We start from the raw sequence: 27,214 nt of genomic DNA on the forward strand, positions 1-27,214 counted from the left end.
AAGGAGTGGGGTTTTTTTTTCCTCTACAGCATGTGGCTGTGCATATCTCACAGTGCACGTACCCTGCTAAACATGGATGCACATGTGTACACAGGTCATGTTGTCCATTCTCCTGGTAATTCAGAACTATTCTCTACAGCATATTCTCAGTGGCTGTATCTGGATACATAATAAAACACACACACACACACACAGTCATCCTCAATCACAAGCTCCAAAGGGAACAAGTGGTCCCAACAACACCACTTTTTGTTACTGGCATGTTGATGCCTCCTCAGCACGGCTGCAGGTCTAATGCATCGTCATACTTTCTCATCTCCTCTCCCTTCCACCGCCTCCCCAAAAAACTTTTAAAAATGTTTAGCTGCAAAAGCTCTTTGGGGATAGGACTGTCCTTTCTGTCACCTGTCTTTACAATGCCTAGCATAATGGAGTCCTGACCAGACATGCCAAACCCGTGGAAAAAACACAGAAATTGGGCTTGTTTTTGGCTTAATTGGCTTGTGAGTTGCTTGTTGACTAGTTTTTGGATTGTAGTTTGCTACTTGTTTGGTTTGTAGCTTGTTGCTTCTTTTTTTTTTTTTATTGGCTCCCAGCAGGCAGGGACAAGGGGCAAGCAGGGGAGAGAGTCAGGGGTGCACAGCGGCCCCACCACAGTCCCAGTCTCACACTGGGGGATCTAGTCACACAGAGTGTGGGGGTTCTTAGGGATTGGCTTGTTTTGGCCTTGTTTTGAAATGGGATTAGCTTGATTTTTGGCTTATTGTGAAAATCGGGGTGCTTATTTACCACATGAAAGTTGGCAACTATGGTCCTCAGCCTTGACTGCGGCTTAGTATAGATAATGAAAACAACACAGAGCAACCACGGTACACTCAAACACACAAGCAGCAGGTACACACGCCCTGAACGAAAACAGGGGAGCCCCAGCAAACTGTGATCCAGAATTCCAACCCAGCCTGGCTTTTGAATTTCCAAAAGGAGTTGTGTTAACATTTTGGGTTCATTTTTGAAGCAACTGGGAGTGGTGGCAGATGAGTTAAGACCACACAATAGAGGCAACTGGAAACAGCAAGTGGTGAACATCCCCCAACGAAGCCCACTCTTAGGGTATTCTACACTACAGAGGCACAGGTACAGGCATAGATACGTCTTATCCTGACGGAAGAGGCACTCCTGTCACGGTAGATAATGCACTTCTCTGAGAGTGGTAACTAGTTCAACAGAACAATCCTTCAATTGACCTAGCCGCATCTACACCGGGGGTTAGGTCGACCTAATTACAGTGTTCAGAGTGCGACGTTTTTCATAGTTCTGAGTGACGTAGGTAGGTTGATCTAAGTTTTAGGTGTAGACTGGGCCTCATGAAATCAGAAGCTCAGTTTTGCAGATATAAGAGGATCAGAGAAACTTATGGGAAGGATCCAGAGCTTCCTTCTGACCTCACCCCAGTGATGTCAATGGAGATACTCCTGATTTACCCCACCAAGATATCAGAATCAGGCTCCCCGTCATCCGGTTGCTTAACTAAATTGAACCTCCAAATGCTCTAAGGGTCATTCATCGCTAAGAGAGGAGTAGGGTAAATTTTCAAAGTATTCAGCTCAATTTTAGTCATTTAGCCCATGCTGACTTTAACAGGAGTTACAAACAACACCCAAAATGCCCCATCCCCTGTCCCTCCCCAGCTCCTTCGCCAGTCTCAAATGTCATATGCTCTATGCATTCCATGCAAGCACAGTTGGCTGTACAGACAAACATGTCCATTCTTAGATACACACACAGCCTTTATGGCCTGCTCTCTCAGGGATACATGACTGTAATCCAGCTGCTGCAAATGAATTATTCCTGTCCCAGTTCCACTCTTAGCAATCAGTAGGAGTCCAATGCTAATAATAAAGGGCTAATTGTTAGAGCATCCACAGAAGCAAAGCCAAAAGGCTTAGAGAGGCCGGCCATATCAGTCTCCTAGGATCTCTATGCGCATGTGTGCACTTAGACCATAATGCTGTACATTGGCCCTGCCACTTTAAGTATAGCACTGCTTATCCAGTCAGTCACAGCTACAGGGGAGTCTGCACAACCCTGGGTGGAGCAAAAAGGACAGTGAAGTAGCAGGCGGCACAAAACAAAATCTAGTAGCAAGAGAATTGGTCAGAGGGAAAGCTACAAACAATCAAAAGATTTCAAGGAGAGAGAAAGAGGGGAAATTATGCCTAGGGAGAGTGCAGTGTGGGTAAAGGAATACAGGGAACAGACATAACATAAGGGATAGGGACTGCAAGGAGTACTGGGAAAAGATGCCTAAACTGCTGAATCTCTCTAAACTCTCCAGTCAGTGTTCCGCAGTCCTGGAGTCTCTGCTGTCAGAGGAGGTTATCTGCAAGCCCAGCATCCCCAAAGTAGGATCCACCTCTATTTCCTCAGGGAAATTTCATGAGGGGCTGACTCTGGGCTTCGGCAGCCAGAAAATCATGTGAGGCTGTATTTGCGTAGAGAGTGAGGATGCATCACATGCCTACTGCATCATGGGAGCTGTAGTTGTTCTGTACGGCATGCTGGGTGGATGTCAAGCCATTCATTTCTGCACTAAATGAGTGTGGTGCTTGAAAAGGCATGTGTTACATCTGAGGGTCTCGAGAGAAGGGGTGGGAAACAAGACTTTCTCTCTTAAAAGTTGGGGTGATGGAGGGTCCTCGCAGAGGATAAAGCATGTCCTGCAACAGGAAGGCGGCAGGATATTTTCCTACGGATGCTGGGGAGAGCAAGGGGTCCTTTCTGAAAGAAGGAAAAAGCTCTTATTGGAGAAAGCAGAAAGGGTGGAATTGGAGACTTTTTATTTTTTTTTAAATTTATACCACTCAGATTTGAAACAGACTGATGACTATTTTCACACACAGTTTCACAGAATTTTCAATTTTTTGTTGGTTTTTAATCAGAAATTTGGGAAGGTTTGAATTTTGAAGCTACCTTTTGCTCTGGAGGGGTGCGTTTTCTTTCAGAAATGAGTTCATTCACATTGCAAAAGGAGCCCGGATTCAAGAGAAATCTTCTTGAAACATAGTGGATTTTTCAGTGAAATAAGTCAATTTTTTTAGTTTGTAAATAAATGGAGCCCCCAGCCCCGCCACTCAATTTAAATTTTCACTGTAAATATTTTGCACACCTTTAGGTGTAAAGAATGTGATGTTTCAGGATTTATTTCCTCTTGGGGACTAGACAAAGCAGTCACTAATGTAATAGATCAGCTCTACTTTATGGTAGGCCAGAATTTTCCAGTGTCTAGTGATTTTGAATGCCCAAACTTGACACGCTATAAAGGGGCGTGATTTTCAGGTAGTGGTCAGTGCCCAGCCTCAGATAATCCTTTAAAGTGTGCCAGGTTGGACACTCAAGCGTTGAAACCCTGAGAATCACTAGCCCCTTTCAAAGCTTTCACCTTAGTGCATAAAACAGACAGTAAAGTGATTAAACCAGTCTTTATACAGAGCCTGCATTCCATCTATGGGCTTGAAAAGGTTTCTGATACTGCACTAAGGAAAATTGCACCAAAGCAGCTTTCATAGGAATTGCCAGACTGGATCAGATACAAGGTTCACCTAGCCTATTCTCCTGCCCCTGACAGAGGTCAATACCAGATATTCCCTAGAGAAAAACCCTGCAGTATGCAGATATGAGGTAATCTTCCCTCGGGATTAGCTCTCATCCCTATCCCTAAGCATTAGAGATCAATTTAAGTCTTTTTAGGGCTGCAGAAGTAGGTGTCCTATGAGAGTAAGAGGAGTTAATACAAAGAGACAGAAATAAACGGAAAGGGCTACAGGAAAGAAAGTCCTGGAACATGTACAAAGACTTAAATTAGGGGAGTTGTTGTAGCCGTGTCGGTGCAAGGATATGAGAGAGACAAGGAAGATGAAGTAATATCTGGTTACTTTCTCCAGACCTGAGGAAAAACTCTGAAGCTTGTCACTTCCATCAACATAAGTTGGTTCAATAAAAGATACTACCTCACCTACCTTGTCTCTCTCAAGTTAAGGGAGACTTTTGGGATATTTGCTAGCTAAGCCTTTTTTAAAGGAATGCCAAAAGATATTCTCTGGAGCGCTAGTTCAATTCTGGGAACCATGGTGGATATTTAGTTGAAACTGAGAAGGATGGCTGATTTTTACAGAGACATAGAAACAATTAGAATCAAAATGGGAGGGTAAAGAAAAAAGGAGTGGTGATTTTTATAGGTATAAAAAGAGGCAAGAGTCTGAGGGTAGTGGAAATGGGGAGACTATAATGGGCACTGCAGAGACAGTTTGAGGTGAGAAGAGGTTAAGAGGTGCAGAATGAGTATGGTTTGGGACAGGATAATTTGGAGGCAGGAGGGATGTGTTTGAAGGAGAGTCACAAGGTGAATGACTGGAAAGGAATTAAAACAAAGGAACAAAAGAAAGCCCACTGACCCATCACTTCAAAGCCTGAAGGGAGAGAAGAGCAGGGGATGGATGGGTTAAATCTCAAGACACAGGTTGGATTGGTCCTGAACCCAGTTTCCCAGTTTTGGGAGGGGGGGACTGCTGTCCATGGGTGCACAAGTCCATTAGCTCATTATCACAAAAACTTTTCTCAGCAGCTCCAGCCTGGGTCATCTCAATGCTGAATACCCAGGCTAACACGGGACAGATCTTCCAGCCGGATAAGGAGGACAGTGATGGAACAATGAAGTAAGAGACACGCTGCCCCCTGCATCCTCCATGTGTTATAGCAGGCAGCAAACAGGGAATGTAACATTCAAAGTATTTTCACTTCTCAGGAACTTCACTGTCCTGTTCACCAGCCAAGGGTGCAGGTAGGCAGGACCTTTGGGATAAATGCCTCCGATTCTGAGGGCACCCACATGAAGCAACAAGCAGCAGGTGGCAATGCAGCACATGGCTGATGACTGTCTGTTGAGGTGGCGCGCCTACCTCCCTTGACAGAAGTCGAAGAACTCAAGGGCCCTTGAATAAAGCCCATGAGGAAGGAGGAGGGGGCCTGGAAGGAAGGTTCACTCCAGGACAGAGAGAGGATGCCTGAAACTTTGGAGGATCCAAGCCCCCTGCCGAATCCCTCAATCCATCCCATGGGGAGCACATTTCAACATTGTAAATAAAAGAAAAGGAAGGAGGGTAACGAGCCTGCTGCAATGCGAACTACTATGGGTTGCGGGGGAGAGTGTGAACAGTGCAGCAAGGTCCAGGGAGGGGTTAGGGCCAACGTGCAAAAGGCAGCAGGAGAAGAGTCTAGCAAGAGCCAGCCAGGTAGAAAGGGAAGGAGATTGGTTAGTATTGATTACAATGGCTGACCTTGTTATGGAGCATGGTGTGACACATGCTGCCATCTTATCACTGGAACACTCACAAATACTCTGCAACAGGCCAGGAAACAAGTGCAAAGGAAGGAGGTGGAGGAGGAAGAATACACAGCTCACAATGAGCACTTACACAAGCACAGTCACCTGCAGGGATAGGGAGGTCTGTCCGTGCTCCAATATGCTCCCCAGAAACCTTCACAGAATCACAGCAACTGTCTCCCAGCAATCAGGGAGAGATACTGCCAAATCCACAAGGAGATGGAAATCCTGGCGCGGTTACACAAACGCAGCACTTTTGGGGTGGAAGCAGCACAGAGATGTGGCCTCAGATCCCGCCATGGACAGATGCAATTCCACAACTATGATGGTTCTGGGTTGTTTTGTTGTTTAGGCATGGGTGTTTTGGCCCCAGAGGGAAAGAGACATGATTAGGCAGATGAAAGGACGATGATGGGGAAATTTACAAAGGGTTTGTGCTATATGCAAAGAGCCACTGATCTCTCTTCTCTGTTCTCAGATTTCTTCTCGAGGGAGAACCAATTTTCAAGGCACAGCTGCCTTCGGGTCTCTGCCGAACTTGCTGCTGCTGCCACCACAAGATAAGATGCAAAACCTGGAGAGATTAGAGAAGAATTTTGGACCAGAACCAAAAGGATCTGAGGTTAATAATAATCAGAATCAAATTCTCATAACTGAGATTAACCAACATTAGTATTTCTTTCAAGCTAACCTCTTCCCCAGAGTGAAGCTGTCGAATCTAAACTGCTTTTTCCACTTGTGTCCAGAGCCTGCAATGAAGGGCCAACTTGAACCTTGGCAGTGCTGATAGCAATGGGCTTTTTCATGGCCGAAAGCAAGGATGCTAGGACACTCAGAGGAAAGCCCCAGTTAGGTTTGTAGAGGGAGAGCCAGAGGGAAAACTGACCCAGTACTGCTGATGCATCAGAGGGGATTCTTTCTTCTCCTTCCTCCTCCTGCCTGGGATTCTAATCCCCCAAGTAAGAGAGGCAGCTCAGTGCAAACTCGAGTCAGCGAGGTGCATCCTGCACACTTTCTCTTTGCCTTCTGCTTGCTGACTCATTCACAAGAACTGCTCTCCCCTTCCCTCCACGCAGCCAATCAGAACATGTCTGGCTCTCATCCCTATGGACACATGGGCTGGCCTAATCACTTCCAGTAACCCCCAAAGCGAGACTAGAAGGTTAGGACCTCACGTGACAAGAAGCAGTGCCAAGGAAAGAGGAAATCTGATGCCAGGATTTTTCCCTAGGAAAAGTCAAAAGCTCTTGGAATGTCCCTCTGTACTATGATCTCCTTGCTGCCCTCACGGGCACTGGGAAAGGGTTAATGTCATTGATGTTAAAGAACATGCTCTTCACGGATTTTGACAATGGACGAGTAGACGCTTCAGGAGAGCAGCTAGCAAGAGGAGGCTTTATATTTAAAGGTACAGCAGTGAACAAATTTGGCTTAAAAAAGAAACATGAAATCTCACTGGAAACTTGAAACACCCTGCAATGGGATACTTCTACCAGTCGGGGTCCTAAGAGGCCCCCTCAAAGACAGGTTTGGCAGGGACACTAAGTAGTATCAAAGCCCATCACCTTCATTTTTTCCCATGTCTTCTGCAGTTTAGAACCAGATAGGGAGGAGGGTTCAGTGGCTTAAGGCTCAACCTTTTCCTTCCTGAGCTCCCCTGCGCCCCCAGTATGCTATAATAGCTCCAGGGCCCAGTGGGGGTGGCTTAGGGCTCTGGGCTTCAGCCATAGCAGGGGGCTGTGGATCTGCAGTTGAGAACTGCTGGCTTAAGAAATAGAATACAGCTGGCATGGGTTCTCCAAGGGGGGGGAGAATACTTCTGTGCCCTGTTTGGTGATGTGTATTTTTTTCCAGGTTGGAGGAAGTTCATACAATATTTTTCAGTTATTATTTTCCATTTGTTTCTGAACCTCTTTTTGCTCTTCCTGCTGGGCCTGGAAGATGAAGTGCCTCCAGGCTCTTGTCACAACCTGGCCCAGTACTGCACTGTACAGACATCAGCTTGTTAGAAGTGGACCCTATTGCTGGGTCTGGGTAGAGTCGAGTCACTGTGTCTAGCTCTGGGACTCAAAAAAAACACACTTCCTGGCTCAGACCTTTCATCTAAGCCCTTCCTTGGAACATAGAGCTCCGCAGTCCAACTGCCATAGTCCCCAAAACCAGTGCCTCAGACCTCTCAAGACCCCTAGTTGCTAACACACTTTCCCTCAGAGCTCCTCCTAGCTGGGCACTCTGGCTTAATCCCTGTTGGGAAAACGTGGCAGGAAAGGAAGGAACATGTTTCTTAACCACAGACCCCTTACTCTTAAAAAATCCTGGAAAGTTACAGATCTCTGGAGAAAAACAGAAGTCATAACACGCCCCTCCCCATACCTGATCTCCCCCATCTAAGAGTAAAAGGTCTGTCAGTATTCAGGCTGGCCAGAGTCCCTCCTGCCCTCCCTCTCTCCTCCATGATCTGCTTATATGTGGCAATGATCAACCCCTCTCCTTTTCAGAGCAGCAGCCCCTCTTAACTACAGTCTCTTTCCTTTTGCTATGTGTCCAGGGTGCAAAGTTGCCACTCCACCAGCCATGCCAATGTCCCTGTGTAGGAAATCCATTGTTCCATGGGGTTGGGCCAGCAGCTAAGAGACCATCAAAACTGATAGTTCCAGATTGCTCTGTGATGATCCTTCAACAAGGTGTCAAGCACCTTTCCTGAGCAAGGGAGATATCTAGAATGCAATTCAGTAAAGTTAGCTATGTGTTCAGCACATAATACAAAATGAAGATTACAATACAAAATTGAGGTCATAATTTGATACAGACATATCCCACTCTGTCATACCTCTCCTCTGGAACTTCCATCATGACTGAATGCAGGAAGTAGCAGCAGTCTCATGAGGAAAGGTTGCTCTTACAAGATTTCCACCCCCAGAAGTTTGGATCAGCATCCAAATTTTTGCACTGCTCTTCTGCACAAAATCCCAGCTCCAAATGTGTTGGAGCTCTGCAAAGACTAAGGTCTTTTCCTTTTGAGCTACAAATAAATACTTGTCACTGCCCTTTCGCCTTCAATATTGTGTGTGAGACTTATCCTGAATACCTAGTTATTCCCTGGTAGGGACACCAATTACAAAGGATATAGATACACAGATTTCCCCAGTGCTCTGCATCTTTATCTCTTGTATGTGGTGTATCTTTGCCTAAGCCCAGCTTTGCAACCATTTATACGCTTTGGTAACACACAGCACACAGAGCATGTAAGAGGCACTGGCAAGCATTTGTATGTTGCCCATAAAATTGGGAAACACTGATTTTGCAGGGGCACTGCACACATAAGAAGGGGACAAGCTGTGCACAGAGCTGCCAGTGGTCTGAAAACGCTGAGGTTTCTACTAGCGGCGGGTGAATTTGAAATGTCGGGAGGTTTTGTTTGGAAAAGCACCCCAAAACTTTGTGTTCTCCTCTTCTTCCTCTACACAAGTAGAATGGAAACACAGGGAGAATGATCCTTTGTTTATGAGGGTCTCACACATTTGAGCCATGTTCTGATTGCCATGAACACACAGGGCATGCATGTACAGGTGCTGGGGGGAGAAAATACAGCATTTTGCCAAACTTCCTTTTATCTCAAAAAAGTGCAATTTGGGTTTGCTCTCAGGTTTGGGTGGGGTGGAGGGGACTTTACACTTCCCGAGCTACCTGCTCTACTTCCATTCTCCTTAATGGCCCATATCCCCTTAACATAGTTCCATGTGCCTCCCAAATACCCCACCTATGGATCCCAAGGCAGGTAGCCTGCTTGGGACAGGTCAGCTTGGATTCACCCCTAAGGGAGATGAGTGTGCTGTAAGCAAGGGGCTCTGAAGGGATCCATAAGGACAACAGCACCTTCCAGCCAGATGGAGAAAGCTATGCCCAGAAGCTCCTCCCTATTCCCTCCTGCCCCACCACGTGCTGAAGTCCCAGGGGAAGCTGGAGCAGCAATATTGTCAGCAGCACTAGCTGTGACCCTCGGCTCAGGCAGAGGGAACACATTCTGATGAGCCATGCAGAGCCCACTCAGGGAATGAGCTTCGCAGGCACTCAGCTATCAGCCAGGGCTTTGAACAGCAAAGCAGGCTCTGATCAACCAATTCTGTACTGGGGTCCAAATGTTGCTGTAATTTGAGGTGGGGACAGAACCAGAAAGTGACTATGCACAAGTGGGCCTTTAGTATCTGCTTCCTGCCATCTGCCAGTCCTATCTGCTGATTTAACTGACATCACGGATCATTTTAATCCTTTTAGCCCTTCAGAGCTTGTACCTACCTAGCTATCCCAGAAGCATCGGAGAATCAATATAGCTATGCAATTTTACTCTGCCTCATCTCCAGCCTTGTCGGCTAAGTTCTGATTGCAGAAGTTTTATTGCTGGTGACTAGGCAGAAATGGCCCAGCTTCATTTTCACCTCCCAGGAGAAGTTTGCAGCATTGGCAGCTTAGAGTGGGAATTTTTTGACTTTTTAAAACTGGGGGTGTTTGCTTCAGAACTCACAAAGAGGTTAAGGGCCAGGTTCTTGGATGGGACCATCTTTGTGTTTCGTGTTTTTACAATTAGACCAGGGTGAGCGTTGTTATTAATCCTCTTTGTGTTAGCAATAGGCTGGGTGAGGAAGCAGGCAACAAAAGACATTGTGGATAGCATAAAATGGGCTAGCGCAGACGAGTTCCACAGCCTTGACTTTGCCAATGACATTGCCTTATTATGCCCTTCCGTCAGAGGCAGAACAGGAAGCAGCAAAACCTGGACTGAAAGTAAATGCAGAGAAAACCAAGATTACAAAGGTGGAAAACTGGACAACAGATGCAAAGGTGCACATGGATGGAAAAGAAATCGAACAGGCAGAAAAGTTATGCTACTTGAGCAGCGTGATGACACTTGATGGTGGCTGTGATAAAGATATTCATATGAGATTAGGAAAACAAACACCACTTTTGGAAGGATGAACCACCTCTGGACAACCAGAGGCCTCCACACCAAACTCAAGATCAGATTATACCATGCAACTGTACTGAGCACGCTGCCGCATGCAGCAGGGACTTGCCCAATGACAACAGCTAACAAAGAGAGATTGGAGGCTGCCCACCACAGATGGTTGAAGAAGACATGACACATTTCATGGAAAGATAAAACTGCAAATGCGAGAGGAAGGGAGCTGAGTGGGCAGGACATGTTAGAAAATATCAAAGGAAAATGGCTGAGGTGGTTGGGATATGTACAATGTATGGAAGATGGGAGACATGCTACGCAAGCATTGAATTGGGTACCTTTTAGGAGGAAGGAGGAGACAGAAAGCAAGGAACACCCAGGAAGAACTGGCAGAAGACAGTGACAAACGTTATTGAATGTGTTGGCATCACCTGGGAAGTAGTACCACAACTAACGAGTGACCATAATCAGTGAACGAAGTGGACTGCCTGATGCGTCAGTGGCACAGAAGGAACTAAGGTATAAGGTAAGGTAAGGTTTGTACAGCGCCTAACACAATGCAGTCCTGGTCCTTGACTAGGACTCCTAGGTACTAACACATACACATCAATAATAATAATGGGCCCTATATTTTGGCAACTGCAAAAAAATGAAGGGCCCAAGTTTGAAAATGCAACTATTTGTGCCTGCAGCTTAGGACTGCCCCTGATTACAGGTGCAACCAGAAACTTAGATATCAAGTGACCCAACGAGCTGCAATTATTTATGCCGGCAATTTGTCCCCACAAAAGAGAAAAAAAAAGAGTGTCTTGCTTAAGGCTGGGCTGGAAATGTGACCCTGAATGTAGAACCCCACAATATCATTTTGATAGTGTCACTTTTCTAGCTATAATTATCAAAAAGACCTGTCTCTAAATATGGTCAGCAGGTGGAATTCAATTACACAACTGCCCTTCTGCACATGCAAACAGGCAGACACAGGACTGAGACCATCAGAGCCAGCTTCTCCTACCTGGAAACAAGAAGCATTAAAAGCATCTTGTCGTTTCCCCCACATACACACTGCTGTCTATCAGGGGCTGTGACGCAGCTCAACATGACTTCTGTCAAACTTTCTCCCTGTGCAGTGAGATATGCAAGGAACAGCTGGAGGCTTATCTAACCACACAGGGAGACACTGGTCCAGTGGAAAGGGAACTAGGCTGGGAGTTGGGAGACCTGGGTTCTTGTCCCAGCTTTGCCAATGACCTGCTGTTTAACCTTGGACAAGGCACTTCCCCTTTTCTGTGCCTTGGTTTCCCCACCTATGAAACAGGGATAATGATACTGACTTACCCTTGCCTTTTGAGATTCTCAGATGAAAAGCTCTGAATAAGAGCTAAATATTGTTGTTACTAATTATTACTGTTATGTTCCCAAGGGATTTAACAATAGGCATGCTTCATTTTACAACACAAGCTTGGAACAGTAGCCTATGAAGTCCAACGTCTGGCCCATGCCAGATGCGTTAGAGGAAAAAGCACCCATAATGCATTCTGCTGATTGCCACAGGACTCGAGAATGAATTTTTGAACAGAGCAGTCAGCTGGATATCCTGAAGCATGAACTCTTTCTGCACAACTACAGATCTCAGACATAAAATTATCCGTCCCTCTTAATTTCATGGACAGCATGGGACTTTTCTAAAATTCAGGTCCATCCACCCATATAAGTGGCAACTGTGGAATTCCTCAAGACTGGGGGATATCAGAGCACAAGAAAAGGCTCTACAAAAGAGACCTATCCTGCCATGTCTCCTACCTGCATCTTACCCCCACAGGGCAACAAGAGGGAAAGGGAAGGCTTATCCAGTCCCCCAAATACTTCCCAACCTTGCTGGAGAGAAAACACCCTACCCCAGAGGTGGGCAGCGCGACTGGCTCCGGCATGGTAAGGGGGCGGGGAGTGCTGGGGGGCAGTCAGGGGACAGGAGGCGGTTGGATGGGTCGGGGGCAGTTAGGGAGCAGGGGAGGGTTGGATGGGTTGGAGGTTCTGAGGGGGGCAGTCAGGACAGGGGCAGGGGTGGTTGGATGGGGCAGAGGTTTGGGTGGGGGCGGTCAGGGGACGGGAAACAGAGGGCCTTGGATAGGTGTGGGAGTCCTGGGGGGCCTGTCAGGGGTCGGGGGTGTGGATAAGGGTCGGGGCAGTCAGGGGACAGGGAGCAGGGGGGGGTATATAGGGGGTGGGGTCCCGGGGGGGCAGTTAGGGGCAGCAGTCCCAGGAGGGGGCAGTCAGGGGACAAGTAGCGGGGGGTTGGATGGGTCAGGGATTGTGAGGGGGGCAGTCAGGGGGCAGGAAGTGGGAGGGGGCAGATAGGGGGCACAGACTTCCCTAGCTGGCCCTCCATATAGTTTTGCAACCCCGATGTCACCCTTGGGCCAAAAAGTTTGCCCACCCCTGCCCTACCCCCTTTCTCAGATCATGGGTCAGCATATCATGGAGGGGAAGAGGAAGGATGACAGAGATGGGGGGATGGCATAACCTTGCTGGGGGCCATCAAATTCCAGAATCTGTGCTGATCTAATGAAAGGGCTATGAAAAAACAGACCCTATTCAGCTGAGAACAGAGTGTTCTAGGAGCTCATGTAATGGAGAGGACAGATCTTTCTCCTCCTGTACTGGATACATCTCCAAAGGGCAGCTGGGGGCTCCCGGAGCTGGGACACCAGGTGCAAAAGGTTCCAAGCTTGGCAGAGAAAGGAGGAATTTATCTTATCCCAGCCGCTTGTCAAACCTACTTTACCCAACAATGCCGTCCACAAGCAGGCAGTGGCATGCGCTATAATTAACAGCCCACCTCTGAGACATTGGAGGGAGAACAATGCTGGCGTAGGAGGAATTGGAAGCAGGTGATCTTTGCGCCCTGACAGGTCTGCCAACAGCAGCAGATGTGCCGGTCCTAGCGAAGCAGTGTAGCTCTCATCAAATCGCTGTAGCCCGTTCCTGTAAGTCCCAGCAAAAAGTCATACCACGGGCTGTCTGTGCAATGAGGGGGGCAACTGGCACTGGTACCAACTGAAGACTATACTCCTTCATTGCTAACAGAGGGGAGTTGCATCCTTCACATTTGGACTTCTCCAAAGCTCAGCTATTTGGCACTGTAGCCATAAGGGTCAGCAGGTTTTGGATCTGGATCCGAATCCAAATTTTTCCAAAGTTCAGAGCAGGAGTGGGGCTCAGAGCCAGAGGTCTGGCCCCATCTCTCATTAACCCCCAAACCCCACCACCTCCAGCACACACACAACCAACCATCCCAACCCCAGCACAGACAACTCATACATACTAGTCTAATAAATCCTGAGCCATGCAGGGTATGTAAAGGAAAATTAAAGGAAGCTACACAGATAAACTCATGGTCAGCGAGGGGTGGGAACTGGACATTGGTTAATGAGGGATGAACCAGTTCACATAAAATATTAACCAAACCGAATGGCCACTCATAACCTTTGCCAGGTTCATCTGAAGCCCAAACTACCATCCAGAACCCAACCCCAACACCTTTCCCCAAATGCATCTCAAACCTGAATTGCTGCCCTGCACCTTCACCCAAAAGCCATCCCACAATTTTTTCCAGGTTTGAAAAGTTTGGGTTATTTTTTTCCCCTCTCATGATTTTGCATGTGTGTGGCAGCTTCTGCACTTGCTGGCTCAGGCCAGGACTGGGCAGGGAGCAACGAAGAGGCTGGTTCTCAAAGTCTTTGTCTCCTGCGTGGAAGCAGTACTCTCACCGAAAAGCCTGCTCCTGTGAAACTCCCAACCAAGAGGGGTGGATAGTCAGTGAAATGGCCAGGCTTGGGGTGCTTATCCAAACCTCCGAAAGGTTTGAAGCTCACCCATTATTCCTGGGGACGTCCCTACTTCCACCTCTTCATTTCCTTTTCACCTTCAAAGGCCCCACAAGAGGATAAAACCATAACCTCCCACAACCCAGCTGGAGAAAGGGTCTCTCCAGAGCCCAGCAATGCCAGTTCTCAGTCTGCCAAGGGTCAATCACCAGAGACGGATTTGGGGTGCTCCTTTCCTCCACAGAGGATGAGTGCATGTGTGTTACCAGGCTTCTGCATGCTGTCCGTCCAGAATGCTAAGACAAGAGCTCAGCAAGTTGCAGCGCTGCAAACAGACGATTCCTTCAGTGTCGGTCCAGGTGGGCTCACAAAGTCCCGCATGCCTGAGTTGAGTGGGTTGGAGATGTGTGGCCCCCATCTAGGCACTCCCTCAGGGGCTTCCTCAAGATGCCCACACCTCTCTTGCCCCAGATCCCTTAAAACACACCCCTGGGCAGGCTCAATAAGCCCAGGAACCTTAGCAGTACTTCTGACAAAGTCACTCTGAGGTTTGCAACAAACCTCGACTGATAGAAGCTGCACCCAGCTTGGGGCTTTACTGGGACCATTTCAACTCAGACCCATCTCTTGCCAGCACACTGAGCTAGGAGCCGATTCGCCCCGAATTTTACACTGGCATTGGGCAGCAGCAGCTGCCTCTTATTTATCCCACTCCGCCAAAACCACCTCCATTCCTTTTCTCTTACTCTTGAATATCCTTCTCCTTATTAACGCAGGAGACCCCAGTGCACCAGGCTGCCTCAGTCAGAGTAACACAGCAGCAAGACATCCACCCCGGTCACTGCGTGCAGATGGCAGCATTCCACAATCGCTCGGGCTGCCTGGGCAATGGGAAATAGACTCCCTGAAGCTGTGGGACTGGCAGTGTGAGACAGTCCCGTCTGTACCTCCATGCACAGCAGAACGGCGACAGGGACACAGGGTGTTACCACCACCATGCCTCTCGGGGGCAAGGGGAAGTAGGAGCAGGCAAAGGTTGGTGTAAGATCCATTGGGAGCCTCAGATGGAGGAAATAGGCCTGACCTTCCACTTGCTCCCACCAGTGTAAACCAAGAGCAGCTCCTTGGACCTTAATGGAGTTACACTGGTGTGAGAGAGAGGAGGCTCAGAGGCTGCTACACCAGGTTTGGTGGCACATGGGTACTGCATCGGCCTGGGCAGGTGATTAATCTGCAGTCACGATACGATTTGTGAACAGAATGTTTTACTTCTTGAGCTGTCCTGAGATGAACTGTCCTTCCCTGCCCCCCCATTTTGGTTCAATCACTTATCCATCACCCTCTAGCTGTTGTCTATTTCTCTCATCTCTCTTCCCCACCCCCTCTGTCCATTCCTCTCCATTCCCCTCGTCTGTTTCTCTCCTCACATCCCCCTCCATGGACTTTTGGATGCTTGGGGAGCAGCACTGATGGTTCTTGTGTGTATGAGCTTAAGGATTGTATTTCCTGCTGGTTCAGCGGCATGGCATTTACACTTCATTTAAGCCTGCTCTCTTCTGTAAGTCCCAGGGGCGCCTCAGGGTCACAATAAAGAACAAGCCTGCAGTTCAAACAGAAGCGAGTGCATGAGTAAGCCTGAACTTGCAGTTCAACAGGGGTGAACAGTTTGGTGTGGTTTGTGCATAACCCCATCTTGATGCACTTGCTTAAAAACCTCAACAGTACTGTGTACTCATCTCACCCAGGCCTCCAGGGCTTCTCCTGCTCAGCCCTAGTCAATCTTCGGGCCACTCCTTTAAAAAGGAGCAGCATCTATGGGCTAACATCATCTGGGCATCACAAATCAGCTCCTAGGTGCTCATGTGGCTATCTGAGTAACTCGCAGACATCGGTGAACCCATCCTTACAACACGCCTGTGAGGTAGGGAAGGGATTCTCCTCCCCATTTGATAGATGGGAAACAGAGGCACACAGAGATGAAGAGACCTAAACAGGAAATCTTGGCAGAGGTGAGAACTGAAGCCAGGTCTCCTAGGTCCCAGTCCAGCACCTCAAAATTAAACTCCTTCCTAGTTTGCTTTGCTAGCTTTCCCCTTCTAGAACTCTGAATGCACCTGCACAGTGTATTCAGCCACATCTCTCATTCCCAGACACCTGGATGCACAAACATAATACCCACAGACTGCACCCCAGCACAGGACCCACGCTCAGCCTCACCCACACCTGTCAACTTACATGGCTCTGCGGAAGGCGAGTTTTTTCCTCAGGGAAGACACATGCAAGTGACAGACATGCTTCACTGCTGTGCTGCAGGAGACCTTCTCAGGGCACGGGTTCTGAACCATGGTTTGGCCTTGTGGTACACCAGCCAAGTCTGGTGCCTACATCCCACGGAGTGGCATACCAACAGCAGCAGCCACAGCAGTCCAACACCAGGGCAAAGTCAGCGTCCTGTCTGAAGGAATCCAAGGACTTCAGCCCTGTGTGAATCACAGCTCCGAGTTTGTTCGTCCTGTCGAGTCAGATCACTTACAAGTTAACTCAACTGGTGATATCCTTGGTACCATCTTTGTTGCTAAGTGAAGGCTGGTAATTAAGATATGGCTGGACAGAGCCAAGAGATGAGCCCTACCCAGTCACATATTCCTTTCTGGTATCTTTCCACAGTTGCCCGGTAGTCCAGCGTCCCTCTGCTGGTGCCTGGGATATCCTCACTTCCCAACGGCTTCCCATGTGTATCAGGGTGGGTGCAGGTCCTCTCTCTCTCTGTCCTAGTTCTGCAGGAATGAGATGGTGCTGTGTGCAGAGCTCTACCTGCGTGTGATGTCAGAGGTGGTATGCTAGGGAGGAGGGACAAAGGTGCTTGATCCTCAGATCCTGGCAGGCTGCACAGGGAAGTTGATTCCAGAGGGGGTACGAACTTGCTTTTTACTATAGTTAGCAAGAGTGCTGAGTGCAGGATCCCTTAAGACACGTGCTCTGGCAGGCTCAGAAAAATTAAGGCCATACTGGAAGCATGCGCGAACGCTGCCTCCGCCACACAGGTGCAAGCAGGTACACAGCAGCTGGGAGATGCTTTTAAAGGCCTGTTCTTTTGGCATGTGCAGTGAGGAGGGGGGACCTGGGCTGCTTGTATTAAGATTTCCCCCAAAAAGTCACAACAAACTTTTAATGCAGTTTGAAAAACATCACAATCTTCCCCACCACCATCACCACCTTTAATTTCACACAAACTCGTCACCCTCCAGATGCAATAAAGAGGTGCTGACACACTCAAGAGGCATGGCCTGGCAGAAGCGGTGCTGATGCTACATTCACCTGAGTATAACAGAGGCAGGGGTGACTGGCAGGTTGTTCTCTGTAAGTGCCCCTGGGCTCTGGAATGCCCTCTGACCCTGGTCTGAAAGAGCTGGCATCGGCTGTTTGTTTCTTCTGGACTTTCCTGAGAGTTAGGGGATATTGAAGCACTGGTTGGTGCAGTGGGTGGTGGTATTTGTATTCAGAGCTGCTGCTTGGTAGATAAGTGAACAGCACATTTGGTTTTGTCATTGTAAATAATGAGCAGGATACTCAGAGCCTGCAAATGGGGGCTCTTTATTGCTCTTGAAAGAAAATAAATAAGATCCATGAGAAAGATCTGCCTCACCCAATGTGCAGTCCAGGCTGGCAAATTCAAGCTGTTCATAGAGCCTGCCCCAGAAGCTGAGTCTCTGGGTGCTTATCTGGATCCAGCCCAGACTCCAAACCTCTAGAGATTTCCCCTGTAATGCATAACCAGCATAATGCATTATACAAAACTAAAAAAATGAATGAGACTTTTTGTCAGTCCAATGAGCGTGAACCACTGTTCCCCACCCCAAGAAGAGATTACACCACTACGCCTCTGCCCTGGAGCTTGACGTGATTACAACGGCAAACAACAGAGGTAAAGGCAATTTACCAGCCCTGGATTTAGGTCAATTTAAGATTAGTCTAGTCAGTTAAACAATACATAAAAATTACTTGGAATTAAACATAAACAGCAGCAATCCTGAGGTCACCTTATGAGACACAGGTCACTGGGGATACTGCCACCACTACTTTATACGGGGGATATGGAGATCTTTAATAATGACTATACCTGGTCAGCACCTCCACTTCGCACCCCATCTGAAAGGCGGCACCTCCAGCAGCCCAGTCCAGCACCACACCAAAACTTTGGTTCAGTCCAGGCTCAAAAGGGGACAGCACTGTCTACTGAATCACCAGGACACTGCTTCTTTCCGTACCTGGAGACCGCCCTGCCCTGACCCTGCTTAGCCTATAAAATCCCAGACCAAGGTGATCTGACTTCACGTTTCCCAGCATCAGACAAAACTCAGATAATATCTAAGCACCTGTCTGCTTTGCTGTCAATTTCCCTGTGATCTAGTAGTATAGTGTTCTCAGCTAGCAAATTATGCCAGGATCAACAGCACCAGAGAGACTAGTAATTGGAGTGAAACATATTAAGGAAAGGGTTAGCTACAACTAGCAGGCACTAGTTCTGAGCCAAACACTCTGTTGGATTATTAATTAGCTCTTTATGGCTGGCTTGCTCTCTCCTGAGTGAGTCAAATCTTCAGGTCCTTACTAAGCTTTGATTCAGTCCTTACACAGCTCATCTGCCATTGAATTAATTACGAAGAATTTGACTTCAACAAGAGTTTGGCTTAGCAGACACTTAGTAAGAAGGATCTCTGATCCTGTGAGAGGAGACAAGTTGGAAGAAGTGCCTCAGGTCATCCTGGAAAGAAGCATTTCCTTCCTCATGTTTTTCATGCCAGCTGTGGCTTAAGGGGCGATGCACTCTCTTCTGCAAGGATAAGAGCAGCTGAGACTAGTAAACACAGAATACAGCCACCCCTTGCAAAGTATTTAACCATCTAAACTTGAATGCAACATCACAAACACATAATCAGCAACCAGCTCCTAACTAGGAGTATATTAATTCTCCCTTTATCACTGCAGCTCACAGTCAGAAAATTAACCAAGTATAATGGCATCTGACTTTATAAACCTGCTCTCTGTGTTTTTGATTCAGAGTAGCCTATGTGTCTGAGAGGCATTGTGGTGGGGAGAAGGCACTAGGAGGGGGGTGAACTCCATTGTTGAGTGGGACAAAGCCAAGGATTCTTGGTTCTGTTCCCACCTCACTCGTTGACAGGCTGTTTGGCCTTGGGCAAGTCACTTTACCTCTCTGTGTCCCCATCTGTGCAAAGGGGAGAAGCAGAAGGGGCAGTAGGGGTCGCCTGCCTCCCCATTTGCCGCCAGAGCCAGGGTGAGTCTGGAACACTGGCAGAAACTAAAATCAGCTTTTGACTTATAAAGCAAGCAAATCTGACCTAGATGCCATCAAGGGAGAATAAAACTGGAAGCCCATGCTAGTCACTCAGCTTTAGAACTTCATGAAAACTACTACCACATGCTGCAAATATACTGCTAATTTTGAAAGGAAAAAAAGTTAAATTAAAGGCTTTTCTGCGAGTCAGGGGTGCTAGAATTTTTTTTTTTTTTTTTTAATAGTGCAGGTGCGTGAGAGCCATTGAACCAAACCGTAAACCCATAATGGAAACCACTTCAAGCCAAGCGGTGTGGCAGCACCCCCAGGTCCAGAACTTATGTCATGAGTGAAGATGATTGTCAGGGGTTTAGCAGACATCAATGCAGCTCACATTGGAGAGTGAGACTTCACTAAGAGCCTTTATTGTAAGTGTCCCTTCCTAGGGGCTCGTTTCTTTATGCTACCAGACACCAAGAAGGATGTTAAAAGCCTTAGATTGTGATACTGTGCTATTCCCGGGAGGAGCGAAAGCCACATTGCCTGATCCCAAAGCTGAACAGTGTGGTAACAGGACCTAGTCAATTTAAGAAGTCAAAGTTCAGGTGTAGTACGGGACTAGAGGCTGTAATAAAACCAGCTTTCTAGACCAGAATAGTAAAAGAGGTTGCAGTAACACAGAGCCTGTAGCTGCTGTGTCACAGAAGAAAATGGACTGGGTTCTGATCCAATATGGACTAGGAGATGCAGTAATACTAACTCTTCTTGTTTGGCTGAAATAATAACTAATAAAATAGTAACAATAATAATAATAAAAAATAATATGCAAAGATTTTATAGGTATTCATTTTTCAGCCTCTTTTGTGCCAATGCTGCAGTATGAAGCAAAAATAAATCCACCCCAAGAGTCTGAAATTTATTAATTTTGGGCTGCTTGAATTGCAAAGAAATATTTACCCAGCTGCTGGATATCTGCCTTGCATACCTGACAACTGTCCCCAACACAAGAGACAGAGAGGAACAGCTCAATCACAAACTAGGCCTGGTCTACACTTAAAATTAGGTTGATATACATATGGCACTCGAGTGTGAAAAATTCACACCTCTGAGAGCCATCGTTATGCCGACCTAACCCAGTATAGATATGACTAGGTTGGCAGAAGAATTTTTCCATCGAGCTAGCTACTGCCGCTTGGGGAGGTGGATTATCTGGTGTGATGGAAAATCCCCTTCTGTTGCTGTAGGAGTGTCTATATTAGGGTATTACAGTGGCATAACTGTGCCACTGTAGTCCTGTAGTGTACACATGGCCCTAGTCTCAACACTAGCCTTGCAGAGGAATCTGGTACAAATTCAGTTGGGTGTTTATTAAGCAGAAGAAGAAGCTAATGATCAATCGGCAACGGTGTTTTGTTTGGGTAAAGGTTTGGAAGATAAATGTGGGGAAGGTAACTTCATAGTTTTGACTTGCAAAGCACATGGGAAAAACAGTTCCGTTTCCAAAAGCAACACCTGTGCCCGTGGGTTTCTTCCCAGTGCTCACAACACCAGTGCTGCTAGGCAAGGGGAAAAGCACCTTACATATTGACTAGAACTATGCACATCCAAAAGTAGATAAACCCAAAGACTAGGTGAAGCTGAACCTCAGTGTGTACACCCTGAGTTTACACTGGACCAGTAACAGTCTGGTAATGACACATCATTTATGATTTGTCAGGTAAGGGGGCTTGAGTATAAATGAACATCAGGCACATAAGTAACTGGGAGTGAGGACCTCAGGAGTTCTAATCCTTCCACTGCCACATTGCGTGGCCCTGTGCAAGTCATTTACACTCCTGTGCCTCAGTTTCCCAAAACATAAAATTAGGAAATGGCAATTACCTACTGCAGGGTATTAGAAAGATTAATTAGCCAATATTTTTACAGCACTTTGGACTCTTGAGGTGCAGTGCTGTATTTTTTGAGCCAATTCATTCACCTCACTAGAATGGGACAGAAAGGTTTTGAACAGCAACATGGAATCAAGGAGACTGGCAAATGGCTCAGGATGCCTCTTACCTCTTCTTGTGCTCAGTTTTGCTGGATATAGCAGATAAAGATGAGCCTCCAGGTAAAAACAGCCCATCAATCTCTACTGTCCAGCTCTTGCCACACCTCCAGTGATACCCTATTGGATAATTTACCCAAGGAAACCCACTTAAAGGCATTACTTTACACTTTTGTGGTCCTCCTCACCCAAGAATCTCACAGTGCTTTACAGAGGATGATAAATATCATCATCCCAATGTTTCACATGGGGAAACTAAGGCACAAATAATGACTTGCCCAAGGTCGCAGCTGGGAACAGAATGCAGGTCTCCTCACTCCTAGCTCCATGCCCTGTCCTACGAGCCCCTATGCCTCTTAGGGTATGACTACACTGGAATAAAAGACCTGCAGCACGGCCTGGCTGAGCTGACTCAGGCTCCTGGGTCTCGGGCTGCAGGGCTAAAAATTGCCATGCAGACGTTTGGACTCAGGCTGGAGCCCAGGCTCTGGGACCCTCCCACCACAAAATCCCAGATCTTAGGGTCCAGAGCCTGAACAGCCCAGCGGTCCAAGCCCTACAAGCCCGAGTCAGTTGACCATGGCCAGGGGTGTTTAATTGCTGCGTAGATATACCCATTAGGTTTAGGCACTCAACTACACACTTCTCACAACCTCTTTAAAGCTATGTGAGAGCAATTTGCATTTTAGACAGAAAAGCAACCCATGTAAAACAACATATAGCAACCACAATACTCAATCCACGATGACAATCCTTGTCAAGCCACACAGAGAAACTAGACCATGACGGACTGTTCTCTTCCTTACACTGACAGGTATCTCCTTCCTCCTTTCACAGACATTCCTCCTACTTAACATCTGATTTTCCAACACATTATTCTTTTTTCCATTATCTCACTCTTGACCCATCAAACATCTTGGTGTTCAGACTCCAGGAGCCACATAAACAACTGTTCACTGTCAAACACATATACTACCCATAATGGCACGTCCCATCCATGAACTATCCAAACTCTTCTACCCATTTAGAGTTTTGCTTTCTTTATCTTCTTATATGCTGTGCAATGTTCCAGATATCTCCAGATTCCCTGCTATGCAGCAGTACTCAGTCACATTCATGTATTATCAGTAACTGATCAGATATCAATATTATCAACATTTGCTACGGTAAGAGGATCTGTTCAATATTTTCTGTGACTGTAACATAACCTGCATTTATATAAGTGTTGCTTGCTGCATGTGCCTTGTTATACGTACTGTTACCTGTGTTTGCAAGGCTACCTTCACCTAGTGTGCATCCTGTACTAATGGTGTCACTTGTGTTTACAAACATTATCTACATTTGATGTGTTACTTGATTTCATCTTATTACCTCTGATTGCAGGTTCCTCCTTCTGTGTTTCCACTATAATTAGGTTTTCCAGTTTTAGGTTTAAACTGACAACATCCCAAAGCAAAGTATACACTAATACCCAACATTCACTTTATTTGCAATGGTGAGAAGTGTTTGCAGAGAATACAAATGATGCATTCTTGGTGCAAGTTTCTCACTAGGACTGCAGGGCTTTAGGGGATAGGGGTTGGGGGTGTTACTTGTTAACATCATTCATGAAAACAGTTTTATACCTAAAATATGAGCCATAATTTGCCTGATAATAAACAAACAGCACAAACCAATACCCACGTTCAGGCTGATCAAGATTACCGTCATCTCCCCAATTCCCCACTGCTGGACAGGCCTACCTTTCGTCACGCATTCGGGGACTCAGGAATCGGGATGAATCGTCATCATGGCTGCTTTGTTGGCTACTCTGCTGGCTGCTGCAGAAAAAGACAGAAAGACATAAGCAGTTAGAGATCTGGATGGTCCAGCTGCTTCACTCACCTAAAGAAAAAAGGTAAAGAATTAAACTACACAGAGTTAGTACTTGTCTACACAGTGCGTGCACTGATTTCACTGGATTAGTTTGAAAAGTATTTTAGTTAAACGACTGCAGGTCTCATTGTGCGGACACTCACTCTTATCAATATAACAGTGTCCACACAGAGTTGCCGCAGTCTAATTATACTGATCCAAATAACGTCTACAGGTGCACATGTGTATAGACCAGGCCTTAGGTTTGCAAGTAAGAGACCAGCATCATATCTTGCTTCGTGCATCATATCTTGCCTTAAGTTGCTAAATCGTGCCTTGGCCTTATGTGACCACGGGATGGGGGTGGGGGGTGAGGGAGGTGTACTAGGACTCCCCCTCTTTGTGCAACCTGCATTACAGCCACCTGGATCATTCCTCCCAACCATGACGTTTCCCTAGCGGATGCTCCCCTCCCCCAAATGGGTGGGAAGAGCAAAGCCATGCATCCCTCCGCTCAAAAGGTAAGCCGCAAAAGAGTACTGCAAATTACTTCCTGTTGCAGAGCAAATAGGGAACTCCACCAACAGTTATGTGCTCCTCTTGTGTTTCTCATAGGGTGGAACACCTACGCATCACCATTTACGATGGGCTGTGTGCAAACATGATCTAGCCCTGTGAAACCAGCACAGTGCAAAATGTTCCACTCCAGTTGTGGGGCTGTGCTCAGTAAAACATGAGAAAATAGACAGTGGAACAAAATTCAATACTCAATAGCGATCCTGGTTTCTTACTAACCTGAGACTTGCTGGAATGTTTGCAAACTCAGGGCCAAGTCACAAGCAAAAACTCCAGAGCTTAGACTCAAGTAATACTGAGATTAAGTCTGTAGGAAATACAGGCTGATGTACAGTGTTGGTGGAGTCTGTGTGAAACTGTGTATTTTCAACAACCACAAAAATCCAGGGGTGTGGCTTCACTTTCTTGGGGTCAAACACCAAAACCTAAAGGGAACCAGGGATGTGTAACATACTTGAAATGCAAAAGTGTCCCTAATGGACTGAAACCTAAGAGTCTCACATAGTAACCTTTTCCTAGGGATTTAAAAACATTCAATAGCAGCCTTGCAGATGATCTTTGAAGGGGAAGCCATTGGGCTATGTCTGACTGGTTTTGTAGGGCTTAGCATTCAAATCTTGACTTGGATTCCTCATTAAAAATCCTCTAACAAGCACTGTGCATTATTTTTTGCAAATTAAAAACACTCCCAAGAAATGTCATTGGGGCCTAACGGTACAGGTGTACAGCACACTGGTCAATGTAAGGGGAAGGCATTATCACAACAAATTCTAGATACCAGATGGGGACTTGCTCCAATTCTAAAGGAATTATTCATTCCAAACCTAAGGTCAGAGCCATCTCTGAGCCTGAGAGCCGTGCTAGTTCTCACTGTAGCTCAGTGGTTCCCAAACTTTAACAACCTGTGAACCCCTTTCACTAAAATGTCAAGTCTCGCGAACCCCCTCCTTAAAATGATTATTTCCAGGAATTTTCTCCTTTACCTGAGTATAAATTATAAAAGCAGTGATCTTGGAAATATAAAACACATGCTTATTACACACTATTTATTAATTATTATTAATCATTTTTATGTATTTTTATTACATTATGAAAACGGCAACACTCTTCCAAGATCTCACTTTCGTAGCTTGTATCACTTTGAATAAGCCTGTTATAAGGCAAGGCTCCTGTGTTTCATCAAGGAGTATCAGATGTGAAACAGCATGAAGGTATTTAAGAAGCCAACTCAAACACAAGCATTCAAGTCTTGAGCAGTCCGGGCAAAAAACGCATGTTACAACAAATCAAACTTGTTCTTCATAATAATTTTTAAAACAATACTAGCTGCCTATTTAATTTTAAAAACAGCAAAAAATATCTACCTTCCTTGCCATTTCTGAAAAGGAGTCTTGAAGTTTAAATCTCTTCAGTGTGATAGATATGCTTGCTTTGATTTGCTTAGTTCTTGGAAGTCCAGGGGCTCCGGGCTGCTGGCACCGTGCTGCCCGGGGTCCCTAGGGACAGCTTTCTCCGCCATTAGGGAATTTTTTCCTTGAGAACTCCTTGTAACATTTCACGAACCCCAGTTTGGGAACCACTGCTGTAGCTCATATAAGGCTCTCCTCTCTCTGCATACTTAGCGCGTCTTTCTCCAATGTTTAAGGGGATGCATTCATTCCAGCTCAGTGTGCCTTGAACTGCTGTGTTCCCTAATCTACTGCCATTATGTCTAGTTAATACAGTGATTCCCCCTCCCCCTGCCAGTACCCCAGCGGTACTGAAAATGGTCAGGGAGGGAAGTGGCCAGTGGAACTGAATTTCATAGGGAGAGTTACAAACTGAATCCACAAGATGTCACTGTTTGCTTCCAAACTGCCAAAATATTGTGCCAAGCACCACATGAGGTTTGTATTATCCCCCCAAACAGCTGCGACCTACAATCCTGGATTGTGCCTGGTCTGGCCAGCAGCACCAGTGCCCTTCTTCCAAGTTACAAAGCTTCACATTTATGGAGAATTCCTTGTCAGCAATAAGTAAAGGGAAATCAACAGGTGAGAACATATCATGCCACATGCTGCCCAAAGATGTCCAACGGCTTTCATTTGCTTCAGGATCCAGTTCAAAATTGTTGTATTGATACTTAAAACTCTCTATGGAGATGCTGCAGCTATCCTTGTGGACATGGTTTCTCTTTACTCCTTCTCCTCTCTCACCTCCTTTCCATCCCTTCATCTCACCTCTTAGCGCAACAACCTTCTCTTCTCCTGCCATCCAGAATTGCCACCTTGACTGTCTCCAACACAGCCAGCCAACCACACACACGCGTACACTCAAACTTTCATTTATCTGAAAAGCCATCAACGTATCTCTCTTCCTCCTACTCAAAGTATATTGTATATTTTTATGTCAAATTCTAAAAATTATATTATTGTAATTAATTACTTCTAGTAGGCTACCACTACTAGGCTATTGGATAAAGTCCTCCCCTTCAAGCAGTTTAAATATTTAAAGAGACACAGCCATCTTAAAAACCACCCTGAAAATATTTTACCAACTCTTATTGCAAATGACACCTACAATTATTAGAGCTGAAAGAGATCAGAAGGAAAATCATCTCTATTTTTCAGTCTGTTTGCTTTGTGCACTTGACACAGCTCTTGACATAGACAGTTCTACTACAGTATGTTCCCTCTCTTTGTGTTAGCCTTACACACAACAACAGAGAAAAGAGACAAAACACTTTGCATAGGAGAAAACATGGTTAAGCCTCCCCCAAAATTGACAGGCTGACTCGAGGGCAGATGTAATACCAGATTACACCATTTATTCATTTTAAATCGACGAGATTTGAAGCTGACAGTGCCCCGTCTAGTGACTCCCATGATTCTTGTCTAGATACTAAAATGGCCTGAAGTTGGTCAGAAAACTTTGAAACTTAGGAAATCAGTAAATTCTACAAAACTGCAAGGTCCTTACCTCATTCCAAAGCTTTATAGTGCACAACAGAAACTCAGACTCGTCTCTAAACTTTTGGGGTATGCAAGTAAAGTGGAGGTTGAAGTTTGACAAATGTGTCTGGAGTTCTCTGGTGCTTCTAAGATGTGTATTGCTGAAGTGTAACAGCACCTCCTCAGAGGGGGCAATGTGGTCAAAGTCAGTTCTCACTTAGGCTCATGTTCTGATCATTATTTTAAACCTCACAAACTGCTGAAGCACTTAAATACAAATTAACTGAGCCATTTAACCATTAAACTATTGATGTATCTTTCCTAACCCTCTCTAGACTGTCCCCTGA

General features: G+C 46.3%; 1 protein-coding gene across 9 annotated transcripts in view; it reads right to left on the reverse strand.

The window, feature by feature from the left end:
* Positions 1-27,214, reverse strand: part of GRAMD1B (GRAM domain containing 1B) — a 333,312-nt gene that overhangs the window by 140,357 nt on the left and 165,741 nt on the right. For 8 of the 9 annotated variants that reach the window (XR_012155938.2, XR_012155937.2, XR_012155939.2 and 5 more), the window contains one exon: positions 23,250-23,327. Coding sequence is in view for 6 of the 9 variants with exons in the window: in XM_073321018.2 (XP_073177119.1) it covers positions 23,250-23,327 (78 nt within the window). In the remaining 3 variants the exon portion in view is untranslated. Of the gene's footprint in view, positions 1-23,249; positions 23,328-26,895; positions 27,007-27,214 lie in introns of those variants that run through there. The other variant, XM_073321024.2, reaches the window with a different exon arrangement.

Source organism: Lepidochelys kempii, chromosome 22 (genome assembly GCF_965140285.1).
Source record: "Lepidochelys kempii isolate rLepKem1 chromosome 22, rLepKem1.hap1, whole genome shotgun sequence".
Classification (NCBI taxonomy): Eukaryota; Metazoa; Chordata; order Testudines; family Cheloniidae; genus Lepidochelys; species Lepidochelys kempii.